The sequence below is a fragment of the Sebastes umbrosus genome, chromosome 17, assembly GCF_015220745.1.
Source record: "Sebastes umbrosus isolate fSebUmb1 chromosome 17, fSebUmb1.pri, whole genome shotgun sequence".
Taxonomy (NCBI): Eukaryota; Metazoa; Chordata; class Actinopteri; order Perciformes; family Sebastidae; genus Sebastes; species Sebastes umbrosus.
In genome coordinates, this window is record NC_051285.1 from 450,647 (window position 1) to 472,393 (window position 21,747).

General features: G+C 43.9%; 3 protein-coding genes and 1 pseudogene across 5 annotated transcripts in view; 3 read left to right on the plus strand and 1 right to left on the minus strand.

Annotated features, from left to right (window-relative positions):
• slco2b1 (solute carrier organic anion transporter family, member 2B1) overlaps positions 1 to 21,747 on the minus strand; it is a 58,250-nt gene that overhangs the window by 29,632 nt on the left and 6,871 nt on the right. For 2 of the 3 annotated variants that reach the window (XM_037748412.1, XM_037748413.1), the window contains exon 4: positions 737 to 864. The gene's annotated coding sequence lies outside the window, so the exon portion shown is untranslated. Of the gene's footprint in view, positions 1 to 51; positions 71 to 736; positions 865 to 21,747 lie in introns of those variants that run through there. The other variant, XM_037748414.1, reaches the window with a different exon arrangement.
• Positions 11,150 to 12,103, plus strand: LOC119475581 (olfactory receptor 52N5-like). The gene has a single exon (XM_037748417.1). The coding sequence runs from the start codon at positions 11,153 to 11,155 to the stop codon at positions 12,095 to 12,097; it is 945 nt and encodes a 314-aa protein (XP_037604345.1). The 5' UTR covers positions 11,150 to 11,152; the 3' UTR covers positions 12,098 to 12,103.
• On the plus strand, positions 14,104 to 15,174 carry LOC119475579 (annotated as a pseudogene).
• LOC119475580 (olfactory receptor 10H1-like) lies at positions 15,734 to 16,359 on the plus strand. The gene has a single exon (XM_037748416.1). It carries the CDS (start codon positions 15,766 to 15,768, stop codon positions 16,174 to 16,176), a length of 411 nt encoding a protein of 136 aa, XP_037604344.1. The 5' UTR covers positions 15,734 to 15,765; the 3' UTR covers positions 16,177 to 16,359.

The window sequence follows — 21,747 nt, forward strand, 5'->3', positions numbered from 1 at the left end:
CTAAATGAATTCACAAGGAGATAATACTGAACCTTATGACAGAGCTCTTACTGAGTGCAACAGGTTGCAGCCCTCAGAGGTCAATGCACTCAACTCTACTGAGGAGCTGCAGAGGCTTTTCTCTCCGTCAGCGTTACGATACTGATGGAAACTTCACTGTGTTTATAAGTCACTCCGTTGGTCGGTCAGTCTCCAGAAGACTTCCAGTAACTTGACTGTGTGTCTCTGTGGGATGAAGAATGAATCATCATCATTATCATCATCATCATCATTATGATTTGGTGAAGCTGGTCTACCACCCAGAGTGAGTCTGATGTTAATTCATCTCCACGTGGTCTCGCTTCATGATGACTCACACGTTGTTTTACAGCACAATTATTGTTAATATCAACCTGAAGAACTTGATTTTGTTACTGGTCGAATTGCAAACTTATTGTAGAATGTTTTGCCTTTTTAAAAATGCAATATTAGTATAGTATAGTATAGTATAGTATAGTAGAGTATAGTAGAGTATAGTATAGTATATGTCTGCAAACATCAACACAGCAGCTGCATTCATTCATGAATCAGCTTCTTTTGCTTCAACCTTCTGAAACTTTGCATGGTTAAATGTGAGTTTGTAAAGTGAGATAACTTTTAGAAAGCAGCTGTAATGAAGTAGTCCCATTAGTCCCATTAGTCCCATTAGTCCCAGTTAAGAAGCCTGAACAGACAGAAGTGATTCATGGAGACTCACTGTGAAAGCAGCAGCAGCAGCAGCTCGCCTTAGATCCTTCAGATTTTCCCTCGTAGTGTTTCAGTCCTTCCAGCAGCTGACAGTCCTCCACAATCCGACGGAGGGAGGGAGAGACTGGAATTTGAACCCTGGGTGTTGGAAGGCAGGACAAGAAACCCAAGTATTTGTAAAGTTGCATTGTGGGTAATGTAGGCGTCAGAACAAAATAAAAAAGACAACATCTCTGGTTGTGCTGCTTCGGTTCTGATCCTTTATGTTTTAAACTTTACATCATGAGTCCAGCACTGATTAACATTTGTTCATTTCTTTACTGCACATGTCGAATAGTTTCACCACATAAACAGCACTTCAGTTCAATTTAATTGTATTTATTCTATTTTTATCTCATTTGATTCATTTATTTTGTGAAGAATGTCGGACTTCTACATTTCCTACAACACAGACAGTATTTCTCTTATCAGACTCTGTTCAGCTGCTTCATGCTTCACGTTTGTCTGTCAATGATATTTTAATTTTAATAGTTGATTATTATATAATTATAATATTACATAACTACCTATTTTAATGGCTAAGCCACTTCTCTCACACTGGCACAACAAAAGTCTGGAAATGAGATGTGTACATTGATAGTTAATTAAACTTAGTTAACAATTACTTTACTGTTAACAAACAATGAAATTAATCATTAATCGACTACTAATACTACTACTAATAATAATAATAATAATAACAAAACAGCACAAAATGTGTGGGGACAGAAGAGATAAATACCATGGATAATCAATAACATAAATGATTTGTTATTGTTGACTTTTTGCAAATTTGCTTAAAACAGTGAAACAAACTAAAAGGAAAGTTTCTTCATGATGAAACTGAGCCGACGGTTCAGTCATGTGACCAGCAGGTGGAACCAAAGTCAAATCACATGTTCCTCTTTATCTGTAAAATAACTAATGATCAGTGGTGGGAAGAAAATAAGTACATTTACTATAGTACTGCACCGTTCAGAAGTACTTGTATTTAACTTGAGTATCTCCATTTTATGCTTCTTTATACTTCTACTCCACTTTTATATGTTTACTCCACTACTTTTATCCTTTATTTAAACTTTAGTTACTTTTCAGATTAATATTATATATTAAATACACATGAAAAGTTATTGTATATAACATTAAATACAATCAGTTGTAATAATTCCTCCTCTCCAAAGAGGGCCTCTTATACTACAACGGTTCAAAAGAAGATGAGCACTTCATTAAATGTTCTTTTCAATTATTAATTATTAGGAAATTACGGGTTTGTAACGCATGTTAAGGATTAGCGTATCTTTCCTGTTGGGTTTGATCAGAACAGAAAGATCCGGACAGATGTTCCAGATGTTGGACTGTCCCACAAAGACTTCATCAACCATCAGATCAGATCATCAGAGACCTCTTTGAAACATTTTGCCAAACAGACAAAAAGATGGAAACAAAACTAATTCAAGCATCTCTGGTGCAGAAAATATGATGATAAAACAAGTGTTTTTTCTATATATTGATAAATAAACTTATGTCTTCACAGGAAATAGTTAGGTTTAGGAAAAGGTGGCGGTTTGGGTTAAAATAACACCGAAAGTGCCGTAACTTAAATATGGAAGTTACGTGATAAGTAAATCAACGTTGACTTCTGGCCTCACACGGGGCACCAACATAGTCCACTGGTGAAAGTCTGGTGTTTTCAGACCCAAACCATCGACCCTGACCTCGTCCCTACGTGGTGTTTGTCACTCTTCATACTTTCCAGGTCACAATTACTGAACACAAATACTTACACGATTAAATATGCATTGATTTCATGAGATATATAAATTAAGTACAGTGCATTATTTAGGTAGGTATAACTACGAACGGTGTATGTTTCCAGAGGTCTGTACTATGAAGCAGGATTTAAGGTTAGCGAGTGTAACTTCAGGGTTTTACCCTTAAGATTTTTCAGTCCTACGACGGTGGTTCACTTCTTACCATGATAGATCGTCATGGTAGCTGATGCTGAACACCTGACCTGCTCCGGAGCAGGTTATGTTCCAGATAAGAGATCAACTACTGACCAATCAAAGCTTGGTGTGCGGACCGTAAAATAATATTACACAAAGAAGAAGTTACAGTTATAATCCAGACTAAAAACAACACAGTTTGTGTGTCTAATACTATAGTTTACAAAATATGGTGCTCTGCTGACAGTAGATTGGTGAACGCACTCATTGTCAGATAGAGAAACCCTGGGTGGATTTACCGAGTTGATAACCACCGTCGTAGCGGAATCTTAGTTGTTAGGGTTCCAGATAAGGAGAAGACAGCCTGGGTATGTTGAACTGTCTTCGTAGTACAGGCCTCTGAGGTAATGATGATGATGACACACAGAGAGGATGCTGAGTAATTATTGGTTTTCTGTTTACAACCACCAAAACTGAAACCAGGAGCCATTTAGTGGCCGCTGTGTTTCTGCTGTTTACGACAGTTTCCACAACTTCCTGTTTGACGTTCCAGACACAAAAACAAAACTCGGAGGTTTTACTGGCTGAACACATGAAGCCACATCTGCTGAGACGTCTGAAAACTCTGCTGAGTAAAGAGCTCAGGATCTCCCTCTAAATCTGGATCCTGATGAGCTGATGTGAAAACAGCTGGATACTGTGCTCATGTACTCGCAAAATGGCTCCGATACAACGACACCGTTACCACTTTACGGCAGCGTGACGTTAACCTCTCGTCAGCATCTTTCGGGTCCTATCGCACGCGCTCACGCTCCACCACGGTGCAGGCAAGATGGGCCAGTGGTGCGCCCGGGTGGGTTGCAGACATCGCCGCAGAGCCCTGGCGCCTTTTAAGTGGGCCGAGCCCCGCCCTGGGAGCACAACACGGTTGGGCCGCACTGAGGACAGTCCACCCCAGTGATACTTTGTCCACGGCCCCGGGGAGTACCTTCGCCCCGAGCCTTTCCAAGCCGACCTAAAGCCGGTGGCGGCGCACCGCCTCGTATGCGGGACTCCCCAGCCTGCCGTGTGTCGCTCACACCCTCCAGCTGGCTGTTAACGAGGCTCTTTAGGCACAGAGAAGTACTCGTATCGGTACTCGGTATCGGAGAGTACCCAAATGGAAGTACTTGTACTCGGTCTGAAAAAAAAGTGGTATCGGTGCATCCCTAGAACATACCTCACACAACTGGAAAGATCATCTTTAGAACCACCAAACTATCAGGGCTCTGCTGACGATTGTTGGGAGGAATCAGGACCAGAATCAGCTGGATTCTCGTGTAGTGTGTAACCGGTATAAGCCAAACCATTATGTTTTTTTGTTTGTTGCCTAAACCTAACCGTCATTGTTTCACGACGTTAATCACACGCGAACCTTCTGCATAAATATGCTACGCAAAAGGCTGCCTAGCTTCTGCCAAAGCAGCAAAAAAGGGCTCTGCTGATAAAATATACTTGTGAAATGTAGAATGAAACTTTAGTTCAGACCCCGAAGGAGCCCGTTGGGTTTGTTTGTGGTTACAAACTTAAAGTTTGTTTAAACTGTTGCATGTTGGGAGCTCAGAGGACTACACCGCCCACTAAAGGTCCACTAGTTTCATCACTGTGTGTTCCAGTAACGAGTGTTAATGTTTCTCATTAATGAGGTCCACTGTGACAGTTTCTGATGGTAATTAGCCCTCTGGGAGCAAAGAGAGAGGCCCAGTAATAGATGTTTATCAGACGCTGATTACAGGCGCTGATGAAAGCTCCAGGGATCTACAGGGATCTACAGGGACTTCTGTTTTCCACCATCCTCAAAGAAATGATCCTACATTACATCAGACAGTACAAACAGGTCAGTCTCAAACACTGATGGGATGTCAAAAATAACAATGACAATACTAACCTGTTTAGCAGGTATAAGCAAAGAGTTTAGAAGCAAAGAGACAAAACTCTGGTGATTTTTTGACAACGGCCGTAAGATGGCGCCATTTTGGACTGAAAACACCACTGAGTGTGTGTCCGTGGATGTATAAAGAGACGTCTGTGAATCAGAGGATATAAATCACCTTCCCAGTAGGAACACTTAAATATCCCTCATTTAAATCAACACGTCCTAAAAGTAGTAACATGAACTAACAGCTGAATCCAGAGTTATTTTCCTCGCCATAATGGACGGTCATCAGACCCACGGGACCGCACCGCCGTGCACGTCTCTGTTCCCAAACAACCGGCTATCGGCCAGTAGCTAGTAGCATGACATCAACAGAACTTAATGGAGTTGTAGGCTATTTACTAACACGCAGGGCATGAGTGAAATACCAAAAATAAATCACTATCAGGCGCCAGAAACAGTCCTGCAGGAGATAATGAGACGGACCGAGTGAGTAAAGATAGAAGGCTGGTCTGCAGGCTGGAGTCTCCGGAGAGGGGGGCGGGGGGGCGTCTCCCTGTCCGTCGGCCCCTGAACGCCTCACTGCAGCTTTTAATTCTATTAACCTGCAGGTCACCGAGACACCAGGGAGCTCCGAGGCCTCCAGGACTCTCATTACAGCCCAACAGTAATAACACAGGTATACAAGGACCGCACACATGCAACGAGGCAGTGTGGCCTTTAACACAATACTGTGCACTTATTACAGTAACAGCTAACAATCATTACAACGGCTAAACTAAATGAACAATTCTCTGTTTCAGCTTTTAAAAGAAAGTGTCTAAACTCAACGAAAAACATAATCAACATTTTTATCAGTCAACATTTATTTGTATAGCCCTTTACAATAACCAGAAGGTACCCAAAGTGCTTCACATTATCATCCAGAACTTGTTCCATAGTTTAGGAGCAGCGACAGCAAAAGCACGATCACCCCACAGCTCATACCTCGACCTCGGGACGACTAAAAAAAGCTGACCCGATGATCGCAAAGCCCTGTTATACTCGCGGAGAGTTAAAATCTCGGACAAATAAGGTGGGGTGAGGCCGTTAATGGCTTTAAAAACAAACATCAAGAGCTTAAAATGGATTCTAAAGCGAACTGGAAGCCAACAGAGTGAGTAAAGTAGGGGGTTAATGTATTCACGTCTGGAAGTGTTCTTTAAAAAGCAAACATAAAATATGTTTCATAATCACCAGCTGGCTCATTCAGGGAATTAATCATTCAAACAACTTCAAACAACTCTTCAAAGATCAAAGCTTCTCTTTTGTGAACTCGTATGCTGTGATCTTAATTATTGTGACTTTTACTAAATTCCCGCATGCAAGGTGGTGCGCCGCAACCGGCTCTAGGTCGCCATGAAAAGGTTCGGGGCGAAGGTGGCTCTACAACATTTGTTTGTGGAAGGAGGCTGTCGCGGTGTTTTTTTTTTTTAAATCATTGTCCAACATTAACGTACTTCCCGGGGATTCTGGGCTGGATTAATGGATGGATGTTCAGTTCAGACTGGGTCACTTCCTGTTGATCAAACTGACAACAGAATTCAGTGGGAGGAAGACGATCTGCAGCTGCTCAGAGAGCTGCGACGGGAGGACGTTTTCTGTAGCCACCGTTTTTTTAAAGTAAATTTAAAGGAACAGTGTGAAGCATTTCACAACCTGTTCTCACTCCCAACTCGTCAAATGCCGCCGTTTGGTCAGCGCCCCTCGGCATCGACAACCGACGCACGGAGGCGCCCTTTAGCAACAGTACGGGACGAACCGGACTTTCAGCTAACTCCACTGTTAACCCACCATGGCGTTATTCGACAGTCAGAGCAAGTGACACAGTATTAACAGCATGAGAGTCCGTTCAGGGCGGGAGGGAGGTGAAGTTTATGGGTCAAACAAACTCAAGACTTTCAACCAGGAGACCGGTGTTCATGTCCCATGTGAAACTAAAAGTAACGTTGACTTATTTAGTCACGTCAGCCTTTAGTCTGTATCATCAGCCTTTAGTCTGTATCATCAGCCTTTAGTCTGTATCATCAGCCTTTAGTCTGTATCATCAGCCTTGTGAGTCACGTGAGTCGTGAAGTTAACGTCAACCAACCCCTAAGTGGTTGTGTTGCCTTAACCTAACTTCCTGTCAGTTTATTTTAAAAGGACACTATGCATGTAACGTATATTGACACGCCGTCCCTGGACCGTCCAAAAGTAATGCAAGAGAGGTACCGCTTGCGGCGGTCTTGGATGGCGAGGAGCACTGACCAATAGCAGTATTTGACGAGTTGGGAGTTTCGGGGATCTATTTATTGACAGTGTTTGCGTTACCTTAGAATGAGGCGTTTATATCTATATACTGTAGGTAGCGGATCCTCTTCACAGAGCCCAGAACAACAAACCAAACACTGGCGCTAAATGGGGATATTTGCGTTTTCACGTTTTCGCATCAGCTACCATAGTTCTCCAACACGCTTGGCACAAGGGAGAAGATTCAGTTGGTTGCAACCTGCAACCTCACCACTAGATGCCGCCGGATCCTACACACTACCTGGATGCAGGGCTGGATTCACTTATTAGGGGACCCCGGGCCAAAACTTTGCTGCTGGTCCACTACTGACCCCTCAAACACTCCCTGCACTCCGTTACCTTGAACACAGAAGACTATACCTGGCCCTACGTTTCCTATGTGCCAGTTAGTCTGTGCTAATTTAATCAAACACACCTTTAATTAGGAATACAAACCTAAAACTAGCTAAAAGTAAGTATTACTTTGACACACGGTGCCTCTAAAGGATGGGGCCACAAGATTAGCTAATAATGCAGGACCTATCCAGTTGATATTGTACTTTAGTGGTGCGAATGTCCTAATAAATGTACAATTAATCAAATCACCAAAACCAATCTATTTGATTCAACCTCTGGAAGTCTGGGGCGCCGGGGCAGTTGCCCTCTTTGCCTTTTTTTTGCCCAGCTGGCAATACAGCCTTTCCTGGGTGCCCTGTGGTACAAATGGTGAATATAGTATTAAATATGGTACAAAAACACATATTATACAGACATAGGAGTTGGAGAACAAGCATATCAAACAAGGCAAAAGTGAGCATAGCTCACATACCCCCCTGCTCACTGCTTGACCCCCACTAAAGTAGGGCCAAAGGTTTTGCCCTTTTGGAACTAATGGAATTAATGGGCATTAACTAATTAACTAATGGGCTCCCTGGACTTCTAACCCCCAAAAGGCACAACTACACCACACTGTCAACCATCAGACCAAACAAAGTTCCTAAGTTAAATAGTTTCCGAGTTCTACTCCGGAAACAAAAGTGCGACACGCGAACGATCAGACGGACGGAAGGACGTAAGGACACGCGGAGCGCTATATACCCCGACTAGGTTGTCGCGGGGGTATAAAAAGATTCAATCCATCTGTCCTTGAGTCACAGATTGTACAAAATGTTTTCCTATACACCTGGTGAAAGGCGGGGGACTGAGACTAATAATTATTAAAACATAAACCAAATGTTACAGGTAAAACAAAAAGCCTCATATAAATATAATTCAAACTATTGTGTCATTCCGTGTTTTTAAAAATCATTAAACTGTGTTTTAAAAGTCACAACATAAAGTTAGTTTGATCTTCAGACCAAAGCTGTATGAGTCAACTGTTGATTTCATGTTATCTGTTGGAGTCTGAGCAGAGAAACTTTCCTCCACAGAGAAGCTTGCTGATTGAGTTCAGCTGGAGTTGGTTGTTGTGGTGGGAGGTCGGGGGTTTGCTGAAGCTTCCCTGCAGAGTTCCTTCTGGTACTAATTAACACATTGTCACTGTAACAACAGCAAACAAACATGTGTGGTGAAACAGTGAGGTCATATTTACATTTCATTACTCAGCAGGGAGGCCTCCTGGCTCCGACCGCACTAAAGCAGCATCTTTTCTGTGTTTTGACCTCCAAACCGAGTCAGTTTCAGATCATGAGAGCTAAACCTTTATTTCATAACCCGTGGCCTAACATCTTACATCAGTTAAACACGTAATGTGAAAACTTGAATCATTCTCTTTGCCAGATTAAAACAGTGCTTAACCTGGAGGTAAACCTCACCTACAGTCCACCTACAGGCTCAGTCTCTGCAGGGTCATTCAGGAAGGACACTGTCTCAGACCATTCACCCATCACCACATACATCAAGTACTCCAATAAACTGCAGCAGTTGCACTAATCAACGTCAATAACTCTGTTACGGTGACAGCAAAGACTCCATCACCTTGCCAAAGCATGGAAACAGATCAACAGATGAATGGAAGCTTACGGAATTAGAACATTCTCCCCTAGATGGCCAAACGGAGATAGTTCTGGGTAAATAGGGACGTCAGGTCCATGAATGCGGTCCAGTCCACTCAGCAGCATGTGAAACAGTCTTTCAACTATGTTAACTCAGGGATCAAATATTCAGGGTGGATCACAAGTCTTTGGGGCAAGTCAAATACTTTTTGGGCCAAAGAGAGTCAGATATTGGCAGAAGAACAACTCAGGTACAAAGGTACCAACAGGACCAGGCAGTCTGGCAACTTCAGAAACAAGCCATCTGAACCATGAGAGATTGGAACCAGAAGGACTGGGATCAGAAGAATGGGATGCTGGAGAATCACAGGAGTCAGGAGAGGCAAAAAGGCCAGAGAGCACCAGACTTTAGCAGAGACCTTTGACAAAATGAGCTCAGGCAGAGTCTGAGAAACAAGTTCAGGAGATAAAAGCTCAAGATCGGGTGGATAAGAGCTGTGCTTTGGGCCGAGTGCAGGTTCCAGACAACAGGAGGCAACCTCTTTTTCCCCAAAAGAGTCAGGTGTTTGTAAAAGAACAACACACCCCAAGACCAAGCAGCCTGACTAAGGTTTGGGAGGTGCAGACTTGGGTCTTAGGAACTCTTGCTAGTGTTGGCATCCTGAATTAGACCAATGGACTTCTTGAACCTTTTTCATCACAAGTGTACCATGACTCCGTCAACCAAACTTCTGGAAGCAGTCTGGATCTGACTATGAAGCAGGAAGAAAAGTCATCCCTCGCAGGATGTGCGCTCTTTAGCGTGCATGAACACCCTGTTTCAGCAGACCCCAGCAGAGTGGAGGGGTGTACCTCTAACTAATTCCATTAGTTCCAAAAGGGCAAAACCTTTGGCCCTACTTTAGTAGAGGTCCAGCACTGAGCGGGGGGGTGGGTGGGGGGGGGGGGGTATGTGAGCTATGCTCACTTTTGCCTTGTTACTTCTGATTGTAACATTTTGGTTTGAACCTGGGGGAACATAACTTAGACTTTCTTCTGCTTAATAAGCAATTCTGTCTTCTCAAAGTTACATTCACGTGCAATAAATCATCATTCGAATTTGAACTAATGGATGCCACCCGGATAATGATTTCATCAACTTCTCAGCAATACCATTACTAGGGATGCACCGATACCGATACCAGCCTCGGGTATCGGGTCCGATACTGTGCTCATGTACTCGTACCCACAAAACGGCTCCGATACAACGGCATCGATACCACTTTACAGCAGCGTGACGTTAACCTCTCGTCACCATCTTTTGGGTCCTCACGCTCCACCTCGCCCATGGTGCGCCCCTCACCGCTGGGCCAGGATCCCACCTCAGCTGGCGTGTGCCGGCCCTCACTTTCATTGCGCCATGGTGTTTTGCTTGCACCCTCTGACTCGCGCGGGCGTTAGACACCTTGGTCTGTGTTTCAAGACGAGTCTGGTGGGTTGCCGAGAACGCCACGGACCCCTGGCGCCTTTCACGTGGGTCGCAGCACGACGCGGTTGGGGCGCACTGAGGACAACCCGCCCCGGTCGACAGTCGCACCGCGAACAGGGAGCCCCGTCACGGTGCGGCGAGGTACGAGAGCGCTGTAAAGCTGTGATCACGAGCCACCTTCGCCCCGAGCCTTTTCATGTCGACCTAGAGCCGGTGGCGGCGCACCGCCTCGTATGCGGGACTCCCCAGCCTGCCGTGTGTCGCTCACACCCTCCAGCTGGCTGTTAACGAGGGTCTTTAGGCACAGAGAAGTACTCGTATCGGTACTCGGTATCGGCGAGTACCCAAATGTGAGTACTTGTACTCTGTCTGAAAAAAAGTGGTATCGGTGCATCCCTAACCTTTACATTTGAATTACAACTACAACCACTGCCAACCTTCATCAATTAGTTAAGCGACGTTGCCTATGGCTACCAGCTTGACGACTTACCCCCACCCTTGACTACATCTCTTTTAAAACTGACAGAGGTTGTGGTCTTCTGGCAGAGGGTTGGCTGCTGAGTGTTTGGTGGCTACAGGCACAGCACGAGAAATTAAAGGTAATATTTAACGCTTTAATTATTTAACCACTGAACATTTCAAATCTCTCCTTGGTTTACATTTACACAAACTGACATCTTGTATCTTGTACTGAAAGACTTTATGACTCATGTGACACATCACATTCCCCTTTTGTGTCTTTTGTTTCAGGTTGATGGAAAACTACACCTACAACAGTTTGACCCTCCAACTGGAGGGGTTAAAGGTCACAGAAGATTTAGTGTACCCTGTATTTCTCTTTTTCTTTTTCTCCTACTTAATTATTATGTTAACTAATGTTGGCATTATGATCCTGGTTTTCTTTGACAAGAACCTCCACCAGCCCATGTACCTCCTTTTCTGCAACCTGCCAGTTAATGACATCCTTGGGAATTCTATGTTGGTGCCTCGTTTGCTCGTCGACATGTTGTTGCCTCCCTCCGAGCGCCTCATCAGTTATTATGAATGTGTGGTCCAAGCTTTCCTCTCACACATGTTCGGCACCACTTCCCACACAGTGCTCATGATTATGGCCTTTGACAGATACGTGGCCATCTGTAATCCCCTGCGCTACGCAACCATAATGACCAACAAAATGGTGATCAAGCTGACAGTTTCCGCCTGGGGGATGGCCTTTGTTTTGGTGGTCATTCTGCTCGGTCTGACCGTACGACTGAACCGATGCAGGACTCTGATCACAAACCCCAACTGTGACAACGCCTCGCTGTTTAAACTCTCCTGTGACAGTGTGTTTATTAATAATGTCTACGGCCTCACGTTCACCGTGGTCCTGTTCACAGGCTCTATAGGCTGCATGGTTCTCACCTATACCAAGATCACAGTAGTCTGTCTGACCAGCAACAACAAGTCTTTGAACAGTAAAGCCCTGAAGACCTGCAGCACTCATCTCTTTGTATATCTAATGATGGCATTATCTGGAATCCTCATTATCTCCATGCATCGCTTCCCTCAGTACTCAGACTACAGGAAACTTGTTTCCATTCTGTTTCATATCGTCCCCGGCACCCTCAACCCCATCATCTACGGGGTTCAGTCTAAAGAGATACGGAAATTCTTGTCACGATTGTTCCAGTTCAGAAAGGTTTTTCCATCATTATAATGTAAATACAATCACCACCCCTCAATCAATTTATTGCAATGAGGAATACAAAGATGATAGATGATTGTCCAGAGTTAATAATCACAAAGTAATCCTCATTTATTTATCTGTTCAACATGAACCTTAAAGGAAGATTTGTCAAATATTTATTCCTCTTATCAACATGCGAGTGGGTAAATATGCTGCTTTATGTAAATGTATGTATATATTTATTATTGGAAATCAATTAACAACACAAAAGAAACCAGAAACCCTCACAGGTACTGCATTTAGCATAAAACAATATGCTCCAATCATAACATGGCAAACTGCAGCCCAACAGGCAACAACAGCTGTCAGTGTGTCAGTGTGCTGACTTTACTATGACTTGCCCCAAACTGCATGTGATTATCATAAAGTGGGCATGTCTGTAAAGGGGAGACTCGTGGGTACCCATAGAACCCATTTACATTCACATATCATGGTTAGTACCGATGGATTCGTTAGGATTTCTAGTTTCATATGATACCAGTATCTTCACTATAACTTTAAAACTGAGCCCGCTACAGCCTCTGAAAGACCGGCGGCACATTGGTTGTATATAAATATATGTCTTCTTCCTATACATAGTTTTATTGTTGATACGGAGGAGGTCCACTTTCTAAGTCTCTCCCGTCACATCTGTTTCACTTCTGTTATCTCTTATGTTATTTGTTTAGATGCAGAACTACAGCAAAAATATAATAAACACATTTTTTTTCCAGCAACCCAAAAAAAGAATAAAGACATTTCCCTCACAAATTAGTGGTATTGTCTAATGTATAATGTTTTATACTTCTGCTGAATATAATCCATTCATCTGATTTCCATAGATGTATTTTGTATATACAGTTCCTTTTGTTAACACTTTATTTTGAAAAGCGGACGTAGTCCCACGTGTCTACTTCCTCTAACTTCATTTTGGTTTTGGTTGATGGATACGGAACGGATAAGACGCCATGTTACTCAGACTACCACAATAAAAGCGGTAACTTCCTTCTACCTCCACATAGACTCAGATGAAGCAGATATAAATCAATTCTGGCATTAAAACATCTGTTTAGAAATCGTTTTTCCATCCGTACTGAAAATACTGCCACAAATACTCAAGAAATAAATGGATGTTTGAGGATAGCAAGAAAATGACAAACCATTTGGTTGAAAATTGTTGACCAATAATATCTGTTTCCCGCTCTTTATGCCAATATCTTAAATTAACCTACAACAGGTACACATGATGATTCATCAGCGGTTGCCAAGCAACAGTTGACCCGTCTGACTGATGCAGCCGATAAAAGCGTCTGCAGTTTCACTTCTGGTCGGAGTTGGCAGGAGGGTCTGTGTTAGCAGCCTGTTAGCCCTCAGCAGCTCCGCTCTGTTTAAATCTAAATGTAATCTAAACTGTGTGTTTGATGAATTAACAGCATGTTGTGAGACGCGTGTATCCTTCATTTACTGCAGCAGCTTATAAAAGAGTTCTCACTTCACTCCACATATCTAATCTACTGTGAACAACACTTTCCACTCACTTACTTTAAAGGCTAGGTTCACCCAAATCATAGATAGTTCTAGATTTATGTTATATGTGTCTTCTACATTAGAGGTGAATGGAAGATAGTTTGTGAAACATGAACATGAATGTACGTCTGTCCTGGGAGACGGATCCCTCCTCTGTTAATCTAACCCAGGTTTCTTTAAATGACATTTTATGTGATGAAATGTTTTTGTAATTCAGGTGAATCAAACTTTAATAAATGAAGAAAAAAACAAAACAAAGGCACACTGACGTAATATGTTGGATGCTTCTCTAACTAATTCAGTTCAGAGTAACATCATGTGTGAAATGACAGCATGTTATTGAGAGGTTTAGATTCACTGATAACTTTATTAAGGTGTTTTTAAAGAGTCACAGTTTACTATAACTCCATATACATATAACAACACAGTTATCTACACTAAAGTCTTTATTGCTATGTGACAGATGAGATATGGAAAACAGCTCTTTTGGTGGGGATGTTGTAACCCTGGAGGGGTTAAAGATCAGCCACCAGTCCTTCATTCCTGCCTTCATCCTCCTCCTCCTCATGTACATCTTCATCATGGTGTCCAACGTGGGCCTGGTGGTGCTGATCTTCAGGGAGAGGAGCCTCCAGCAGCCCATGTACCTGCTCTTCTGCAACATGAGTATTAACGATGTGTTCGGGGCCTCCATAATTATCCTTCATGTACTCAGAGATCTTCTGATATCAGACTCGGTCCGGTCCGTTCATTACATCGACTGTGCCGTTCAGGCCTTCTGTGTTCATCTCCATGCGAGTGCTTCTCACACCGTGCTCATGATCATGGCCTTCGACTGCTAGGTGGCCATCTGCAACCCGCTGCGATACGCCACCATCATGACCAACCAGATGGTGGTGGATCTGTCGGCAGCGGCGTGGGGGACGGCCTTGGTGCTGGTGGCGGTCCTCGTGGGCCTCAGCGTCCGCCTGTCGCGCTGCAGGTCGGTTATATTCAACTTGTTCTGCGACAACGCCTCCTTGTTCAAGCTGTCGTGTGAAAGCGTCCTCGTCAATAACATCTACGGCCTGGGCTACACGGTGGTCCTGATGGGCTCCTCCGTCGGCAGCGTGACGCTCACCTACCTGAAGATCGCCGCGGTGTGCGTGCGCAGTAAGAACAAGGTGTTGAACAGCAAAGCGCTGCAGACCTGCGCCACCCACCTGGTCATCTACATCGTCCTTCTGGTGTCTGGCTACGTCATTGTGATCCTGCACCGTTTCCCTCAGCTAGCAGACCACAGGAAGGTGGCGGCCGTTATGGGACATGTTGTCTTGCTGATCGTCAGCCGCGACCTGAGCGATCACACTGTACGGTCCGATCGTCAGCCGCGACCTGAGCGATCACACCGTACGGTCCGATCCTCAGCCGCGACCTGAGCGATCGCACCGTACGGTCCGATCCTCAGCCGTGACCTGAGCGATCGCACTGTACGGTCCGATCCTCAGCCGCGACCTGAGTGATCACACCGTACGGCCCGATCGTCAGCCGTGACCTGAGTGATCACAAGGCAGAACGTCTGTAAAAAAGAGGCTGGTGCGTAACGTTATATGGACTCGCGGGTGGCGAGGAAGACGTGGACAGTATGGCTTGTCCATTTTGCAGAGAGAATTGGAGGTAAGCTATAGCTTTAAGAGGAGTAACCGCATTACTGATGGACACTCGGAGCACAGAGTAGAATCATTAAAAGAGAACACACTCTCCTCGACGAGTCAGAGCATCATCAACGCTCTGACGAGACGATGGGAAGACACAACAGGACGCTTTAGGCTTTTCACAAGAACCTTTATAGTGTTGTGATCATGAGACATTACCTTTAGTTCTTTTATTTCTGTGTGTTTGATGAAATACTGAATTGCTCTGAGACATCTGTTCATTAAGTGTCAGTTGTCTGTTTTACTGCAGGTAATACTGTGTGATCTATTTCATTTAGTTAAGAATTACAAAGAAAGACAACTGTCAGAGGCCAAGAACTCTTTTGTTAACGTGATTATAAGTCTAAAGTTATTATTATTATCCCTGATGTCTGAAAGTTGTTATCTGTTGGGAGGGTTATTGATGAACTTGTCTTTTACAGAACTGCATTGTTTTGGATGGAGAACGTAACTATGGTAACTCCTCTCAAACAGCCTATTGTGTTCGAGCTGGAGGGCTTCTACGTACCACGAGGCTACGGCGCCTTCCTGTTCTTCCTGGCTCTGCTTCACTACATGGTAGTGCTGTTGGCGAATGGCGTGGTGCTGTGCGTCATTGTCATGGATAAGAAGCTGCACAGACCCATGTTTGTAATGGTTTGTAATCTGGTAGTCTGTAATCTGATGGGCGCTACGGCGGTGGTGCCTCGCCTCATGATACACTTCTTGACGGGCCAGAAGAAGATCGCCTACATCCCGGCCATCGCCCAGGGCTTCTTTGTGCACACGTATGGCTTCGCAGCGCAGACAATTCTGGTTGTGATGGCCTATGACAGGTATCGAAACGCATCAGCACATCGAGAGAATTAGTCCCTGATTCAAGTCTTTCACTGTGATGCATAAATGGTAGAGACTGACTGAGAAGGCATCTCAAATTCTCATTTTACAGACCAGGCTGATGTTTTTGGTGCTGTTGTTTTGTTACTGGGGTTATATAAAGGGTTATCAATGGGTTATGGGCATGCAGACCGGGAACATCCCACAAGAGCTGCAGTTCTGGAGATGCTCTGACCGGGTCGTCTAGCCAGCACTATCCTTAGCTCATATCCTGACGCTGGCCCATTTTTTCTGCTTCCAACACAAAGTTCAAAATGTTCCCTTGCTGTCTAATATATCCCCTCCACCCCACTGCCAGGTGCCATGGTAACCAGATAATCAATGTTATTCACTTCTCCTGTCAGTGGTCTGAATGTTATGGCTGATCGGTATATACAGTATATATCCTCCACCAGCCGGCCAACTTCTTCGTGCACAAACAGTTTTAGATGCTAAGATCCTGTTAAAATATAGTTGAACTGTAAAAAGCCGAGGATGTTTTCTGATGTCTTTAACAGTGCTCTCCCTCTGCAGGTACATCGCTGTGTGTGAACCCCTCAGGTATCACGCCATCATGACATCAGCTCGGCTGTACTGCTGCTGCTCCCTGGCCTGGTTTGTTGCTCTGCTGAGTATTGCTGTGCTCTTCTCCTTCCACATGAATGTCCCACTGTGTGGTAACACCATCAAACACGTCTACTGCAGCAACCGTGCTGTCCTGTTGTTGGCCTGCAGTCCAACCCCCATGAGTAACATCTATGGTCAGTGCATTCATTTATGATGAAGCAACAGACATACAGACAGTATGTTGTTGAACATTATGTCTTATCCACAGCCCTCATCAGCTGGTGTTCAGCAAATTCAGTTTGTGGGTGAAATTAGGCAAATGGATAGAATAAGGTAAAAGGTTTACATGATACTTAACTGACTGAATATTTGTCATTTGTTTTTCTAGGTTTGTCCTTGACCTGGTCTGTGAACACAAGCGTCTTCCTCATCATCGCTTTTTCCTACATCAGAATCCTGCATGTTTCTGTAAAACTAGGCCGAGCTGACAGCACCGTCCGCAGTAAGGCCTTTCAGACGTGCGCACCACACCTTGTTGTGTATTTGCTGTACGGAATAGCTACAGTGATCATAGTTGTGAGTTATAGGTTCCCCTCACTCTCACAGAATATCAAGAAGTTCTTAAGCATCCTGTTTATCATAATACCACCAGCCATCAACCCCATTATCTACGGATTGGTCAATAAAGAGTTACGTGCCGGCATCATCAAGCATTTTAACAATCTACAAGTATGTCATAATAAAATGAGAGGGGCTTAACTTCTTTAGGTCATTGTATTCCGGATCATTTCCTAAACTGTAAGAATTGTTTTAAAACCTGTTTTACCTGCTTGCAACGTTTTCAATAACCTAGCACATCTCAGTATCACATATTATTTAGGGTCTTATGCATACTCCTGGGCTGGTGGTCAAGCTCTTTCCCCATTTCTCCGGTCTGTAACTACTTTCAACCATCAAAAAATAAAACATACTGTATATCTTTGTTTTGATTTCACTCACAATCACTGGCCCCCAACCTTTTACATGTTGTCAATGTTTCACGTAAGCTGGAAATTGGTTTGTGTTGCTCACAGGGCTGGACCCAAACATACGTACTATATCGATTTTCAATTTTGGTATTCGGATATTCGTTATTGTTTTTGTTTGAACCCCTCAGGATTACAGACATGCATAAAACCCACCAAACCTTTTGGAAAATGCTTTTTATTCATTAACGAATAACAATACAAACAACAATACTGTAGAATAACAGAATCCTTAGAAATGAATGCCTTTAATCAAACCTAAAGGCACGTGTTGTGGTGCCATGCCATTATTCCTACAGCACATTATTACGAAACCCCAATAGTTTGAAAATCACCTGACAGCCCTCTTTCCCAAACAGAAGCACATGGCTAATTACTATGAAAAATGACGTCATCGGACCTGCCCGGTTGTGATATTGTTTTTTCTTACCATGTCAAAGGCATGACTCTCTCTACTCTGCCTTTGATTGGCTAACCCTGATATTCTTAACCTAAACCTAACTAATATGACTCCTCATGCCTAAACTTAACCAACCAAACCAACAAAGGCATTCAAGGCAACGAGAGGGGAAGGTCCGATAACGTCATTCTGCATAATAATTAGCCATGTGCTTCTGTTTGTTGCATGGAGAATTTGTATTTTCTGACAAACGGGCCGTCGGAACAATGAGCAGTCCCCCGTGTTGCAGCGCTATGCCGTCCATCTCAGCCGAGAACGGAGAAATGTCTGGCTGAGTCTTTCCCAAGTCATGACATGGACACAAACCAAGGGCCCTCGTTGCCCCTTGGTTATGTCGGAGCAAAACCCATGCAAGGCTCAGACCGAATTGGCCGAAAGGAAGCCGGGCACTGCCGGGATCGACGGTGCGTAGGACGCGGAGACAGCAGCCTCAAAACAGCGGCGTTCATGGGGAGAGGGCTGGCAAGAGACTGAGTGAGGAAAGAGGGGTGTGCGGACTCATCATGATATTTCTGTTTGAAAAAGCATGTGTGGGGGAATCTTCTAATTGTGTAAAAGGATTGTGCTGCTTTAATGACAAAAGTCTGTGCTGCCTACTTCTACTTACCGAGAGGGTACTGCGACACCCCACCCCCCTGGCCGAAGATTCAAAAGTTCGCTATTGATTACTACCAAAGCTCCGAAGCCCAAAAATGGTATTCATGACAGCCCTAAGCATCGTAAAATGACATTTAAAGAATTAAACGGCAACATGTTTCTCTAACTACATAACTTTCTTAGTAAGTAATCATTTTAAAATCAGAGTCAAATGTTCAGTCTTAGTGCCAGCTTCAGAAACGAGCCGCAGCGGGCGGGGTTGATGTTTCGATGGTAACGTGACGGGGATCGGCATTACTGATGGACACTCGGAGCACAGAGTAGAATCATTAAAAGAGAACACACTCTCCTCGACGAGTCAAAGCATCATCAACGCTCTGACGAGACGATGGGAAGACATAACAGGACGCTTTAGGCTTTTCACAAGAACCTTTATAGTGTTGTGATCATGAGACATTACCTTTAGTTCTTTTATTTCTGTGTGTTTGATGAAATACTGAATTGCTCTGAGACATTTGTTCATTAAGTGTCAGTTGTCTGTTTTACTGCAGGTAATACTGTGTGATCTATTTCATTTAGTTAAGAATTACAAAGAAAGACAAATGTCAGAGGCCAAGAACTCTTTTGTTAACGTGATTATAAGTCTAAAGTTATTATTATTATCCCTGATGTCTGAAAGTTGTTATCTGTTGGGAGGGTTATTGATGAACTTGTCTTTTACAGAACACTGTTTTGGATGGAAAACGTAACTATGGTAACTCCTCTCAAACAGCCTATCGTGTTCGAGCTGGAGGGCTTCTACGTACCACGAGGCTGCGGCGCCTTCCTGTTCTTCCTGGCTCTGCTTCACTACATGGTAGTGCTGTTGGCGAATGGCGTGGTGCTGTGCGTCATTGTCATGGACAAGAAGCTGCACAGACCCATGTTCGTAATGGTTTGTAATCTGGTAGTCTGTAATCTGATGGGCGCTACGGCGGTGGTGCCTCGCCTCATGATACACTTCTTGACGGGCCAGAAGAAGATCGCCTACATCCCGGCCATCGCCCAGGCCTTCACTGTGCTCACGTATGCCGTCGCAGCGCAGACAATTCTGTCTGTGATGGCCTATGACAGGTATCGAAACGCATCAGCACATCGAGAGAATTAGTCACTGATTCAAGTCTTTCACTGTCAACCATAAATGGTAGAGACTGACTGAGACGGCATCTCAAATTCTCATTTTACAGATCAGGCTGATGTTTTTGGTGCTGTTGTTTTGTTACTGGGGTTATATAAAGGGTTATGAAAGGACCTTTGCTGAATGTCACCACCATTGCCTTCCTCCCAAGTATAAAAGCCACTTCAGGATATTTTTAGTGCATACAGAAACAGATGAGATCCTGTCAAAATATATGTTATAATAACTGTAATAACTGTAATGTCTTTAACAGTGCTCTCCCTCTGCAGGTACATCGCTGTGTGTGAACCACTCAGGTATCACGCCATCATGACATCAGCTCGGCTGTACTGCTGCTGCTCCCTGGCCTGGTTTGTTGCTCTGCTGAGTATTGCTGTGCTCTTCTCCTTCCACATGAATGTCCCACTGTGTGGTAACACCATCAAACACGTCTACTGCAGCGACCGTGCTGTCCTGTTGTTGGCCTGCAGTCCAACCCCCAAAAGTAACATCTATGGTCAGTGCATTCATTTATGATGAAGCAACAGACATACAGACAGTATGTTGTTGAACATTATGTTACATGATATTTAACTGACTGAATATTTGTCATTTTCTTTATGTTTTTCTAGGTTTGTTCTCGACCTGGTTTTGAACACAAGCGTCTTCCTCATCATCGCTTTCTCCTACATCAGAATCCTGCATGTTTCTGTAAAACTAGGCCGAGCTGACAGCACCGTCCGCAGTAAGGCCTTTCAGACGTGTGCACCGCACCTTGTTGTGTATTTGCTGTACGGAATAGCTGCAGTGATCATAATTGTGAGTTATAGGTTCCCCTCACTCTCACAGAATATCAAGAAGTTCCTCAGCATCCTGTTTATCATAATACCACCAGCCATCAACCCCATTATCTACGGACTGGTCAATAAAGAGTTACGTGCCAGCATCATCAAGCATTTTAACAATTTACAAGTACATCACAAAAAATGAGAGGTGTTACGGAATAATTGTTAGGAAAGGGACCCCCACCCTTCCCTCTGTAATATATACAGTATATTGAAACCATTTGCTGGGTACCCCAGGTCACTGGTCAGTCTCTAGCCGTGTCTCACTACCCCCCGGTACATGTTGAAGACCTCTGATAATCGGCCAGCCTGTTTTCTTGTCTACCTCCCAAGGTAGGCGCAAAGGGGGGGGGGAGAATGTCACACAACAGTTGCAGACATGCACACATAGACTTAAAGCATTTCTGACAGACACATTCTCAGTTGTTTCTGTCTCACTAATATCTGAGGCATGTGTTGTTTAGTAGAGAAAGACCATATTTGGGTTATCGCTGCCTGTGCACATGGAGGAGGGTAAAAAGTCCCCTCCGGCGTATTCAGAATTGAGTTAGCGACACACTTGATCACTTGTATTTTCTGACTAGATTCTCCTTGAATTCAAGACATAAATAAACCTCCAGTGTAAGTCATTCCTGGTCTCCGGTCCACTTTTTCAGTCTCCAATAAATTGCTCTCAAAATTCCTCCACAAGAGGTGTTTAACTTTCACTAATTAAAAACACTAATTCTTCTAAAAGTATTAAGTCACGCAGTTTGTTAAAGTCTGTGACATTTTTAGAGTGGCACCGGCGTTCAAACAGAAATTCTTTTACGCGGCCAAACTCAACATAAGTCTTTCTTTGACTGGCTGAATTTTTGGCGGTATGCCTCGTTAGCCCTAAGCACAGCGGCTTTGACTTCCTCATAGTCAATACTT